A 13,166-nucleotide genomic window follows, 5' to 3' on the forward strand; every position below is an offset into this window, starting at 1 on the left:
AGTCGATCGGAAGTTACTCCTTCCCAAAAGGAGAAAGAAAGAACCAGCGATGAGAAGCAGCTGGGAGGAGTGGAGGAGGAAATCCCACAGCTGGTTAGTTTTTCACTTTAGACGAATTTACACAGCAATTCACTGTTCTGTAAAACGAACACTGTTTTACAGAACACCGTTTTACAGTGTTTATTGTCTTACAGAACAGTGTTTTAGTCATTACAGTGTTTACTGTTTTACAGAACAGTGTTTTAGTCTTTTTACAGAACACCGTTTTACAGTGTTTACTGTTTTACAGAACAGTGTTCTGTTAAACGACCTCGCCTAGTCGTCCAAATAACGATTGGGTTGGCGTGGGGTGGGGGGAATGGAGCCGTCGGAGGAATTGCCTGAAGCGAGTTATTCAGCTGTATTGAGGTAGTTCTCAAATTATGTCAAATCCTGGACATAAATTGTTTCAACTCCTATCCTCAAAACGACCCTATAGGATACCGCACACCACAACAACTAGACACAAAGATAGTTTTTTCCCGAATGCCATCACTCTGCTTAACAACTAATTCCCACAACACTGTTAAATAATTTACTAAGACTAGTTTACTATTCTTCTTCTCTTCCTTACTAGTATCTATCTCTTCTCACTTATTACTATAACCATGTTGCTTGTATCTTTCAATTTATATTGTTGTTACTTGTTTCCTAATATGATTTGATAACTTATTAGTAACCTTGACTATCACTAAGTGTTGTAAGTTTTTATTCTTGACGAATGGATTTTATTCTCCTTATGTACACTGAGAGCATATACACCTAAGACAAATTCCTTGTGTGTCCAATCACACTTGGCCAATAAAAGAATTCTGTTCTATTCTATTCACTGTTCTGTACAACAACCTTACCTAGTCATCCAAATAGCGATCGGGCTGGCGTGTGGTGGAATGAAGCCGCGAGTTATTCAGCTGTACAGATAGTCCTCAAATAAGAATGAGTCCAAAATTTATGTTGCTGAGTGAGAAATTTGTTAAGTCAGTTTGGCCCCATTTTACAACTTTTCTTGCCACATTTGTTAAGTGAATCATTACCAGTTGTTAAATTAGTAACTCGGTTGTCCCAAAGGTGCTTTTTTCAAGAGGCAACTGGACTTTCTGGTTTTTTTCTTTGAAGACGTTTCACTTCTCATCCAAGAAGCTTCTTCAATGAGAAGTGAAATGTCTGTGAAAAAAACAAGAAAGTCCAGTTGCTTCCTGAAAAAATACCTTTGGGACAACCATGACCTGGATGACTGAGAATCTCCACAGACATTTAGTAACTCGGTTGTTTTAAGTGAATCTGGCTTCCCCATTGACTTTGCTTTTCAGAAGTTCGCCAAAGGCAATCACATAACCCCAGGACATTGCAACTGTCATAAATATGAATTGGCTGCCAAGCATCTGAATTCAGTTCGCATGACCATGGGGATGCTACAACAGTCGTAAATGTGAAAAATGGTCATAAGTTTCTTTTCTCTGTGCTGTTGTAACAGTCACTAAGTGAATTGTTGTAAATTGAGGACTACCTGTATTTCTGTAAATCATTGTTAGGGAGAAGTGAGAAGTGTTGCCATCAGACCCGGACACAATGTAACCAGCCAGGCAGGAGACACGTCAGCGTTGATTTGATGTGTAGTTGAAGGGCTCATTAAATTAAATAGGAGAACAGACTTGGGAAGAAAGGTTTTCCGGTAGTTAATGAAAATCAAATGTCTGCCACAACTGGGTTTATTGATTTATTTGTATGGTTTGTGAGTGTTGTGTGCTGCCAAATGTCATGGCAGTTTACAGTAAAAAACATCCCATAAAGTTGTATGGGAAGTTTGTTTTTTTTACTTGCCCATGATAAGATATAAGAACAATTACTCCACCATAGAAACTGCAAAAGAAAGGGGAAAATAACTACCGATCAAACTACCTGCCCAAAACATCTGGAAGAATTCAGTTTCAGCCAACAGCATCTTCAGAGAGGCCAGTCTAGCTTTTAGGGGAATCATCTCTCAGCCTCAGTGCTATAACATATTGTATAGCATATTGGAGAGTGAAAATATGATTTTTCTATAGCTCAGGGTTGTAGAGTGGTATTCTTGATATTATTGTCTAAACTTGGTTGTTTGCTTGCAGATGTTTCAGTACCCAACTAGGTAACGTCATCAATGTATAAGTGAATGTGAATTTTGCAGTCTATATGTGGTAACTTTAGGCAACTACCAAGGCAAGCTACGGGTAGATGTGGCTCATGTCCACTTGTTCAGCAGTCATTCAGTTACCGAGGCACTGGAAAAAATGGACTTAAACAACCAGTCTTCCAAGTTCCAGCTATCCTGATATCCCTGTGATTATGTGATTGTGATCCAGGTGCTCAGGGGCCTGGCTCATGATTACAACATTGCCATCTGTGACTTTCTCTGCACCTTCACACAAGCAAAGTTAATGGGGTAGCCAGTAGGGAAGGTTGGAAATTGTCCCAGTAACATCACCCCCTGTCTGCTTGCACTCCATTGCATGCACCTGTGTACAGTACTCCCTGCCCTCCTCTGGCTTCCACCACCCCATCTGAGGCCTAATGCCAAAATGACAACTCCTAGGCAGCTCCTGGGAGTTCCATAGCTACAAAGAGCTATGAAAAAAATTAAACCTTTTTTACCCTTCAGAAATTGTCTGAATTAGTGTAGCCAAACCTAGTACCCTAATTTGGATTTATGCAAACTAGTTTACAATCCAAAATACTAGGGTTCCCACATACTGAACCAAATTTCACATGTCATAAGACAAATCAATGTGTAGGGTAAGCTCTTTCAATAAGTCAGAAAGATAGTTTTGCCTCTTGATTTGTGTGGTGTATACTGTATTTTTTATTTCTGTCTTCTTGGTGCACATACTTGTTCCATGATGGTGTGGAATTTGTTAAATATTAATGATGGTTTAAAATACAGACCAGAAATAATGTTCATGCCTCAGTTTTTTAGAGGGGAAGCCTTGTTTGAACCTGTTACAGCTGAACAAAGAGATTTGCTGCCTGATGTGTCCATATCCAAATCTTAATAGCACCTTTCTGTTTCCAGTTTGTAAAGTAAATAACTATTGATTTTCTATCTATTCACAAATCCCCAAAACTGCTATCTGCAGTAATCATTTCATTTTGCCTTATGCTTGAGTTAGGTCTTAAAATTGTATGAGTGATTGATTTTATTCTGAGGGTCAAGATATCTTAAACATATCTTGGTTATTCAGGGATCAAGTTCCAATATTGCCTACATGAGAAAAGAAAAGTGTTCTTAGTCAACTTCCTTTCAAAATCATAGACATTTTTTTCAGCATTTGCTGAAATGAAATAGTACCTCTTTTTGTCTTTCAGAGTTTTAATGTATTAGCTGTTTTTATTAGACTAAGATCAGCAGCTTTTAAAAAAAAGGATAAAGCATCATGAAAATATTTTTGCAATACTTTAAATAATGATCAACCATCCCAAATAGGATGCATATCCATCCAGGCACTTCCAAATACATGGGGGCTTGAACATTTTCTACTATTTTTGTGAGAAACTGCATTTTGAAATTGAATTAGTTTGTTGCAATATGTTCTGTACTAATGGTTCTATATTCTGTTTAACGGAACTGACAGCCATAACACTTTTGTCGTTTGTTTGTTTCTTTTAGGCTTTAACCGTTTTTTCTTGTATGCAATCCTGTCAATAAAATGGCAGCTCTAAATAATGCAGAAAATAGTAAGTATTCATCTTTCTTAGGAATTAAATATTGATTTTGGAGATATATTCTGCAGATATTTACAAATCAAAGGTTTTTAATACATGTCGAATTTTAAAAATAGATAAGAGCTTTCATGGAAGAAACTGAATACCAATTATTTAGCAAACCAGAAACTCTTCCAGTACTTTTTCATAGTACTACGAAAAGCTCTGGGTTTATCCAAGAAGCTTCTTCAGCTCAGAGCTGAAGAAGCTTCTTGGAAGAGAAGAGAAGTGAAATGTCTTCAAAGAAAAACCAGAAAGTCCAGTTGCCTCTTGAAAAAGCACCTTTGGGACAACCATGACCTAGATGACTGAGAATCTCTATCAACATTTAAATTAGTATTACATCTAAATCTGTAGTTAGCTTTCTTTTAGGGGTAAGCCTCAGTTACGGCCATTCATTCAGCAACCATTCAAATTTACAAACGTACTCACCGAGAGGGGTTTATGAGTGGTCCTTGGTAATGTCAGAAATTGTGATCATGTGACTTGCTGGAAGGACATAATCGCGAGTCAGGCATCAAATGCCCAAATTGTGATCACATAGTCACTATTATGACTGGAACTCCAAGGACATTACCTGCTGGCTTCCCATAAGCAAAATCAGTGGGTCCCACAGCATCTCCCCATGACCTGCTTGCCTGGGATGCCAACCTCTTCCCACTTAATGACCTGTGTGATCCTAGAGTGAGGACAGCCCAACTGCTAGGATTACTTTCACGAAGCAATATGGTCTCATGTTTTGCTTTATCACTTAGCAATGGAAATTCCAGGTACTATTGTAACCCAAAGACTACCTTAGCTTAAGTTCCTTAATATGCCTAGAAGAGTTTCAAATGGAATGTGAGACTGAGATTTCCAAAGTTATGTAGTGAGGGGTTTTTTGACACAGTGCTGTCAAACATTCCATGCTATGGGAAATGGCAAGCTTTGGATGTAATCTAATATGGGTAGTCCTTGATTTAGGACCAGAATTTGGACCAGAATCTCAGTTGTTGAGTTAAGCAGTTGTTAAGCATGACTGCTTCATTCAACGAATGCCACCCCAGCACTTCCAGTTAGGATTGTTAAGTGGCCTCCCAGAGTATCAAAGGAACAGAGCAAAAGAGCTGCCTGCCAAGTTCAGTTCCTCTCCGTGCATAGAAAGCAATTGTTCCAGAGATCCGCGGAATGGAGCTGGGATCTTTGTGATCTGTTTCTCCACTCCACTGGAGGAGTTCATCTCCCCTCCAGAGCCATTCTTTTTCCACACACACAGAGAAGATGAACTTCACAGGGTGGAGTAATGAAGCTCAGATTTTGAATATCACAGCTCCATACCTGCGGTTGCCAGAAGAATTCATCTCCCCCCTGTGCATGGAGCAGGATTTATTTGAAGGGCTGCAGAAATGGAGCTCAGATCTTTGAGATCTGACCTTCATTTCTATAGCACTTTAGAGAAGTTCCACTCTCCATGCGTGGAAGAGAACTCTTTTGAAGGGCTTCAACAGCATATCTTGGTTATTCCAAGTTCCACTGGAGTATTTGTCTATGTGAGAAAAGAATTGCATTCTTAGTCAGCTTTTTGATTCAAAATTGCAAACATTTTCTTTTCAGCCATTGCATCTCTAACGTCAGAGCAGACCAGAACTGTAGCGTTGATGTGTAGAAAAATAACATGCATAGCGAAAGTAAAAGTATATTTTCAGAACAGAGTTCAGTTTCTGCAGTCCACTGGAGGAGTTCCCTTCCCCTTGACAGACAGCTTTCTCACTCTTAAAGAGCTACATGCTGGGGAGGGAATCTCAACTGTGTGGCAGGCAGTACCAGGTTGCAACCTTTCTGTTACCATATTGCAAATGGCGAGTACATGATTGTGGGACATATGGAAACTGTTCATAAATGTGAACAGGCTCCCAAACACCCAGATCATGATCATATGACTGGGGGAGCAGTGCAACATTATATGATGACCAGAAGTGCTTTACAGGCTAGAGAGTACCCTTTCCAAGGCCGTCATAACTACAGTTGTTAAACAACCAGTGGTAAGTCAAGAACTATCTGTAATTTTTTTTTCTGCCATTCAGTCATGTCCAATTCTCTGAGACTGCCAGTCGCTTCAGTTTTCTTGGCAAGATTTTTCAGAAGTGTCATTGCCATCTTCTTAGGCTTGACAGAAAGTGACTAGTCCAAGATCACTTAGCTGGTATTGTGCCTAATGTGGGACTAGAATTCATGGTCTCCCAGTTTCTAGCCTAATGCCTTAATCCACTACACCAAACTGGCTTTCCTAATAGTATTAGATTATATTAATCGTGTTTTTCTGATTTAAACATATTGTATGCTATTTTCTGCCTCAACCTGAAGGTGAATACATTACCTCACCCATTCGTGGACCTGGTGATGGCATGGAACAAGAGCAGCCTTCAAAATCTGTTGAAGTAATCTCCAACACAACCAGCCATGCCCATCGAAGCCCACACAAGAAACTTCTTCCATCCTTGAGTCCTGGAGTCCTTCAGCTGGGAAAAATTTATGGTGACAAGGCTGTGGAAATTGAAGCTGTACGAATAGTGGTTCCTAAAGCTTCGATAAACCATGTGGTGCCTGTTAAAAATGCTAAAGGATCTAAATCCTCAGGTCCTCAAAAAGAGCCCCTCAGTCTGTCCGATGGGATTTCATCAGATACTAAGAAAGAACTGCTGGAGTTAAGAAGTGAAATAGGGAAGCTTAAAAATTCGGAAAAGAGACTCTTACAGGATAAGGAAGGCCTTTCCAATCAACTCCATGTGCAAACAGAGGTAGGAAAATAGATTTGATTGAATTACCTTTAAAGACTACTTTATATCATTTGTTTGGAAGAAATAACTGCAGTGTATAGAAATAATTATTCAGGGATAACAATGCAGCTTCAATCCCATATAATAGTTTATACTCAGGGGTTTTTTTTCCATAGTTTTGGTTATTCTCTATTCATTTTCATTCAGAATTAAATTAAAATTGCACTCAGTGATTATTTCATAATAAGGCCTTTAAGGATTGTAGTCTGCATCATTGGATTATTCTGAGCAATGACTATAAAAGTATTCAGTATAAAGTAGCTCAGAGTCTCCCTATAAAGGAGAAGGGCAGTCTCTAAATATGTATATAAACCATAATTGTATAAATAAACAGAGAACTATACTCTCCACCTGAAAATTGATGAAGTATGTAGCTGCTGTGTTTGAATATACCATTATTCCATAAGGCTGTAAGCTCCCTATCCCTTGGAAAAAGGCAACATTACAATTTGGAGTTTTGGAGGAGCTTCTTGAAAGCTACTATGGGATAAAAAGTTACTGGTCTTAGATTACGAAAGCTAAGAGCACATAAACTTATTTTCAGCTGTTTATAAAATCCTGTCTTTTTCTTTTTCCTTCTTAAAACATAAGTAAATGTGGTGTTTATGCAGCCACTCTACAGTAATACAAACAGTAACAAGCTTTGTTTGAGGTCCATCATATTTTGAAATGCATAGCAATCAACTTTTAATATATGCTGTAATTAAGTACTACACCTATCTAGCAACACAAAACAATCCGGTTCTTCAACTGTGATAGGTTAATCAACTCTATGCATGTTGAACTCATTCCCCTATCTTAGGTCAATCGGGAGTTGAAAAAGTTACTTGTTGCTTCTGTTGGAAATGACTTGCAATATCATTTTGAGCGTATGGCCCGTGAAAAAAATCAACTGATTCTTGAAAATGAAGCCCTTGGGCGGAATGTGTCTCAGCTGTCTGAGCAGTTAGAGCGGATGTCTATACAATGTGATGTTTGGCGAAGCAAATTCCTAGCAAGCAGGTACTGTTAATAATGCTGCCTTTTAAAGGATGTCTTAATAAATAAATGTACATCTACCTAAGCAACCATAGACACATAAGTACCATTTCTCTATCAGAGTTGTTGTTGATTGAGGATACCAAGCTTTAAGGTTTAACAGACATGATTGGTCTGGGGTCATGCTTCCCTTAAAGATCAGGTTTCCAGCTTGCAACTGCTTTTAACCTAAGATACACATCAGTAGCAGGTTAAACTTTCATCAGCCTTGGCGGATAAACCAGTTGGGTATTCCTGGAGAAGAGAGAACTGGCATTGGTAATATATGGTTTGGTAACCCTGAGGCTGGATTACTACTACACATTGCTATTTATGGAGTGCCTCTTGAAAACAATGACAATTGGTCCAGACTGAGCCAACATGATTGATGCTTCTAGGAGGTGTCACAACACGCCTTTCGTAAAGCAGCTATGCAAACTTGAGTAATTTTCTGATTCCAATTCAAGGTTTTCACTCTGATATACAAAACTGGGTAGATCTTGGAGCCAAATTACTCTTAAATATCCATGTTCTGATATTTTTAACGGGGCATCTCTGCAGCTTACTCCACTAATAGGTTTTAGAGCAGCTAATTCATGGCGACTGTAAAGTGATACTTTGCCTGAGGCTTAAAATATTTCATTTCCTTAAACCTCTTATAGTTTGTAATAATGTTTAATAAACACTTTAATAAAGTGTTAATTTTGATCATTATGAATATTTGTATGCCAACTAAAACATACCAAATGAAAATTTCATAGTATATGCTTTTTAAAAAACCTTTATAAATCTACTTAGCTTTTAGAAACTTGTCTGACAAATATTATCTATTCACTTAATTGATATTTTATACATTCCTAAATTATTGCAAAAGAAAGGGCACTTGGGAATTGTGAAAGCTACAATGGTGTAACTGATACCATGTCTGAAGTGGTCTAAAGTAAGAATTCAAATCTCAATTTAGCAAACAAGCTCACTCCATGGTCCTAGAATGCCATCCTTCAGCGTAATATATTTTACAGGTTTATTTCCTTTGTAATATTATAATAGTACTCCTGGGGAAAACTGAGATGACAGACATAAGAAAGTTGTACCTCATATCACATTTATTTGTTCAAGATGTATTATCCCTTTATTCCAAATTATGTACATAATCTGTTTAGGTTGCAGCATGAAAACGCAACCATTGAATTAACTGCTAATGTATAATAGGAACACAATGTTAATTAGTTGAATCAACTTTAACTAGGTTATATCTGAAATTTGTTCTACAGAGTCATGTCTGATGAGTTGACTAACTCCAGAGCAGTTCTCCAGCGTCAGGCCAGAGATGCACACAGTGCAATTCAGGATCTGTTAAATGAACGTGATCAGTTTCGCCAAGAAATGATTGCTGCAAAAAAGTATGAATATATGTATTTTTTAAATCTCTGAAAGACATTGCTTTAAATCCCAGTTTGCCATTTTATGTAGATGCTCTGGATTATTGATATTTAGAAATAATAGAGTCTTATACCTTATGTTTATTGTTGCATAAGTCTTAATTATACTCTCCTTCATTCAAAGATTTACTTCTAATTCCATAGACTAAACTAAAATTCTATATAATCAAATTTCTATGAGTAAAACACAGGCAAATATTATAAGTGTCTAAAACACTTTGAATAGTGAAAACAGTAATATGCAATTAGAAAATACTTGAATCAGAATGATCATATATATATATATGTAAAGCTGTTCTCGGTTGACAATCCATGATTCATTGAGTCATTGTTCCAGACGTGTCATCATTTTCAGTTGTGTCATTGTTTCACTTGTGTCATTGTTTCAGTTGTGTCATTATTTTTGGGAGCAAGAATGATTTCCAATTTCCTTCTGTCTTTCCCACTAACTTTGTTTTTGGGAAGCTTGCAGAGAGAAAGTCAGTGGGGAGCATTGCAAAGTGCTCAGGCAAGTCTCCCACACCTGTGCACCCTCCCACAGACCATTTGTGCTCATGCCCTGCCAGCAACCTGCACACCTCTGTCCCCCTCACGCACACACACACCATGACTTGCTGCGCCTCCCAACCATTGCCACTTTTCTTACCTGCCTGCCTCGCTGATTTTGCTTGTGGGAAGCTGACAGGAAACATTGGAAATGACAGTCATGTGACTATGATTGGTAGAACAGGTCAGTGGTGTGGCAGTGCAGCGGCATTGAAACAGTCACAACTTTTCCAAATTTCAATACCACTAGAATAATGGGTTCTGGAGTTTGTAATTTAGGCCATTTGAATAACCTTGATTCAAATGCTGTTGTGTTATGATGCATCGTTTTGCCCAATTGAAGGTACAAATAGAAAAACAAACACAAAGAGTTTTAGTAGTGTATATCGGTGGGTGCATATTGTTTGTACATGTGCTTTATATAGAGAGTATGACAGACGTATGCAGAAAGAATTGAAAGCAGTGTCATTGCCCTAAAATGTATTTACTAGAATAGACTATACAGTACACAGCAAAACCCATTCTCTGTGACAACAAAGCTCTATCATCCCTAGTTATTAGGTGCTTGCATAGCTTAAATTTTTGTTCTATAGTCTGTTTATCTTACATTTTGTTCTCAGAATTATCCACAAATAAGAAACTTCATTCTAACAAAATTTGAAAATGGATAATAGGTCTGGGTGAAATTTCTGTCCCATATGCCTGATGTGGGCTGCAGGGCTACAGATGCAAGAGGAAATCTTTTCCCCCCCAATGATTTTTACCTCTTTTGAAAGTAATCCACAGTTGGTCTGTAGTTTTTTGCCCTTCCTGTTGGGGTCTCCCCTGTTATACAAGGACCATAATTCAACTTTACACTAATTTTCCCATTCAAAATCTTAACCAGAAGCTACATAGTCTGTTTCTTTGCAACAGTAGCAAAACTATAGATAGCAATTTTTGCTCTTGGATTTAATAACCTTTTTTTTTAATCCCGCCTCCTCCTCGACTGTTTATCCTGTTGTTTCTGTAGTCCACCAGATTTTCTCATGGTCTAAAACATTTGTAATTGAAACTGATTTATTTCCATTGCAGATTATTAGAGGAGCTCCTGGTTTCTCTACAGTGGGGAAGGCAGCAGACGTACTACCCTAGTGCACATCCTCATAGTACAGTGGAATTAGCTGCTGTAAATCATAAACTTGCTAGAGCAGTAACTTCACATCTACTTGGAAACTCTAGTATTGCTAACAGTCCAAAAAATGGCTCTTCATCCACAGAACTCTGCACTACCCCTGCTGAGAAAATGGCTGAAATGGTAAAAACTATTTTACATAATAACATGCTATTCTGGCTCCCTAGGTGGCTCAGTGGCTAAAACGGTGAGCTTGTCGATCAGAAAGGTTGGCAGTTCGAATTCCCTAGTATAGCAGGGGGAAGTTGGACTAGATGACCTCCAAGGTCCCTTCCAACTCTGTTACTGTTACTGTTGTGCATTAAAAATTTTCAAGTTTACTTTCTAGAAACATGAAGCAGTACCTTCTTATTGCATAACAAAAAATGCTATGACTTAATAAGCCTCCGCATTCTATTATATAGTATTCGTATTCTACTGTACTGCATGGCGGTATAGTTTTCTACTGTTCATTTGCCAGACAAGGTACAAACTCTCTGTCATGGCCCACTTTTACAGTAGATTGCTGATAGAAAGACCTGAGGAAATTTTGCCTTGAACGTAATCTAAACTATGTAGTTTAAATTGCAGTAGCTGAGGGCAATAGAAAATTTGAACTGAGAATTATTGTTCGACTTGTGCTGAGCAGACAAGTTTGCATTCCTGCTTGTTGTCCAGATACAACTTTGTGCCTTTTATGTCAGATGCAATCATTTCCAAACCAATTGTATATGAATTATAATAATCTTTGCATCTCCTGCATTATTATTCAGTTAATACAGATCAACCTTGAAGAGTCTGTGCAAAGTTCAATTGGTGTAAATTGTGGCAGCAAACTCTTTATTCTGTAGAGAATAAAATAATCTTATAGAGATGCCACTCTATCTATAAAAAGTAAACTATAAATTACGAGAGGGGCCTTTCTCTTGCATGGGAATTGAACTTTCTAACTTTAAAAAGTGAGATACCCCTTTATCTAGAATATTTCAGATTGTTTTAAATACGTTTTAAATATTTTTACCAAAAGAAACCACAGTGATTCATTGCTGTTACTTTTTTCCAGGTATTAAGAATGCTGGATTCTGGCAAATGTACAGAAGTATCAGAACTTTCTTTTTCTGAGCCTTCAACAGCATCTTTTCTTTCCCCAAAGAAAAATATTGGACGGTTTCATCCCTACACTAGATATGAGAACATAACTTTCAACTGTTGCAATCACTGCAAGGGAGAATTACTTGTTCTTTAAAAAAATCTTTTTGGTAGCAATGGTTTCGGATTCCGATAAAGCATACGATCTTTGTGCACTTTTATTTTCTGTACTTTTATCTAATGAGGATTGGATTTTGTGCTGGAATTATGTCTTTCATAAAGCTTTCAGGACTTTAATGTTCTGCTGTCAAATTCTTCTTTGTGGCAGATTGAATTTGTAACACACTGTCAATTGTTCAATGCCAACCAATGAATGTATTAGAAAAATGTTCCAAACTGTACAAAGAATTATAGAATTTGCGTACCGATGTTTCTTCTTTAAGGGAACACTTGAGAATATTAGAAGTATCCCATGAACCTCAAATATTTACTTCCTTGAAAAGATGCAGCTTATTTCTATATGTGAACTATTTTATTTTAGAATTAGGGTGGGTGTTTAAGTATTTTCTAGTTAATTTCCAGTATTAGAGAACTGTTACATGAGCAGGTTAAAATGCATATTTCAATGAAAGCTGAATATGCTTCTTTAGGTATAAACTGTACTTTAAATATCTTAAATGATGGAGCTGATTTGGTGAGATTAAATCTAATGCACAACATTTATGTCAAAGAGTAGGAACAGCATTTATGTGCAAACTACTGGAGATGTGCCTCTGAGTTCACTTTTTCTACAGAATGGGTTTTTTTTTTTTAACAAAGTTGGAATGAGTATCCCTGAGGAATTATGTGAAAAGGTTTTAATGGTGCTATTAAATGCGGTTGGACTACTCTTCTTGTATCTCTTTTCTCTAATTTGTAAATAGGCAAAAATATACTGTCATCACTTTAAAAAAAAATTCATTTGTAAATCTCTGTTTCTTGACATTGGGGGTGGGGTTGGTGGTATAATTTGCAATTTTTCAATAACGCACTAAATACCCTGGATTATTTACAATGGGACTTTCAGATAATGCTATGACATAGTATTATTCAGCCATTTTTTTGTTTGATACAGTTTGGTGGTGTAGCATTTCTAACCAAATGCTGGGTGTGAAAATGGTAAGTGAGGAGATAAACTAATTCTTTAAAAAAAAAATACACCATACTTACAGGAGGAGTATTTATTTTATTTAAGTTTTATAGAACTGAGAAGGCAATCCCGATCTATTCACAAATAGATAATTATTCCACGTTTAAGATGGGGCAAAATTACTAAGATGGAGAAAATTA

General features: G+C 37.3%; 1 protein-coding gene across 1 annotated transcript; it reads left to right on the plus strand.

Moving 5' to 3' along the window:
- The first annotated feature begins 37 nt into the window (after nt 1–37).
- BLZF1 (basic leucine zipper nuclear factor 1) lies at nt 38–12,754 on the plus strand. Its single transcript, XM_070943802.1, has 7 exons — nt 38–93; nt 3,680–3,747; nt 6,118–6,551; nt 7,393–7,592; nt 8,882–9,010; nt 10,670–10,892; nt 11,812–12,754. The coding sequence occupies exons 2-7, from the start codon at nt 3,720–3,722 to the stop codon at nt 11,992–11,994; spliced, it is 1,197 nt and encodes a 398-aa protein (XP_070799903.1). The 5' UTR covers nt 38–93; nt 3,680–3,719; the 3' UTR covers nt 11,995–12,754.
- The last annotated feature ends 412 nt before the right edge of the window (nt 12,755–13,166 follow it).

Source organism: Pituophis catenifer, unplaced genomic scaffold (assembly GCF_029215685.1).
Source record: "Pituophis catenifer annectens isolate HBS135680 unplaced genomic scaffold, rPitCat1.0.hap2 SCAF_4, whole genome shotgun sequence".
Classification (NCBI taxonomy): domain Eukaryota; kingdom Metazoa; phylum Chordata; class Lepidosauria; order Squamata; family Colubridae; genus Pituophis; species Pituophis catenifer.

Excerpts from the sequence above, each read along its gene's own strand:
- BLZF1 (XM_070943802.1), top strand. The coding sequence starts at position 3,720 with ATGGCAGCTCTAAATAATGCAGAAAATA. Across the intron at positions 3,748-6,117 it reads TCTAAATAATGCAGAAAATA|GTGAATACATTACCTCACCC; the intron begins GTAAGTATTCAT and ends CTCAACCTGAAG. Across the intron at positions 10,893-11,811 it reads CTGAGAAAATGGCTGAAATG|GTATTAAGAATGCTGGATTC; the intron begins GTAAAAACTATT and ends ACTTTTTTCCAG.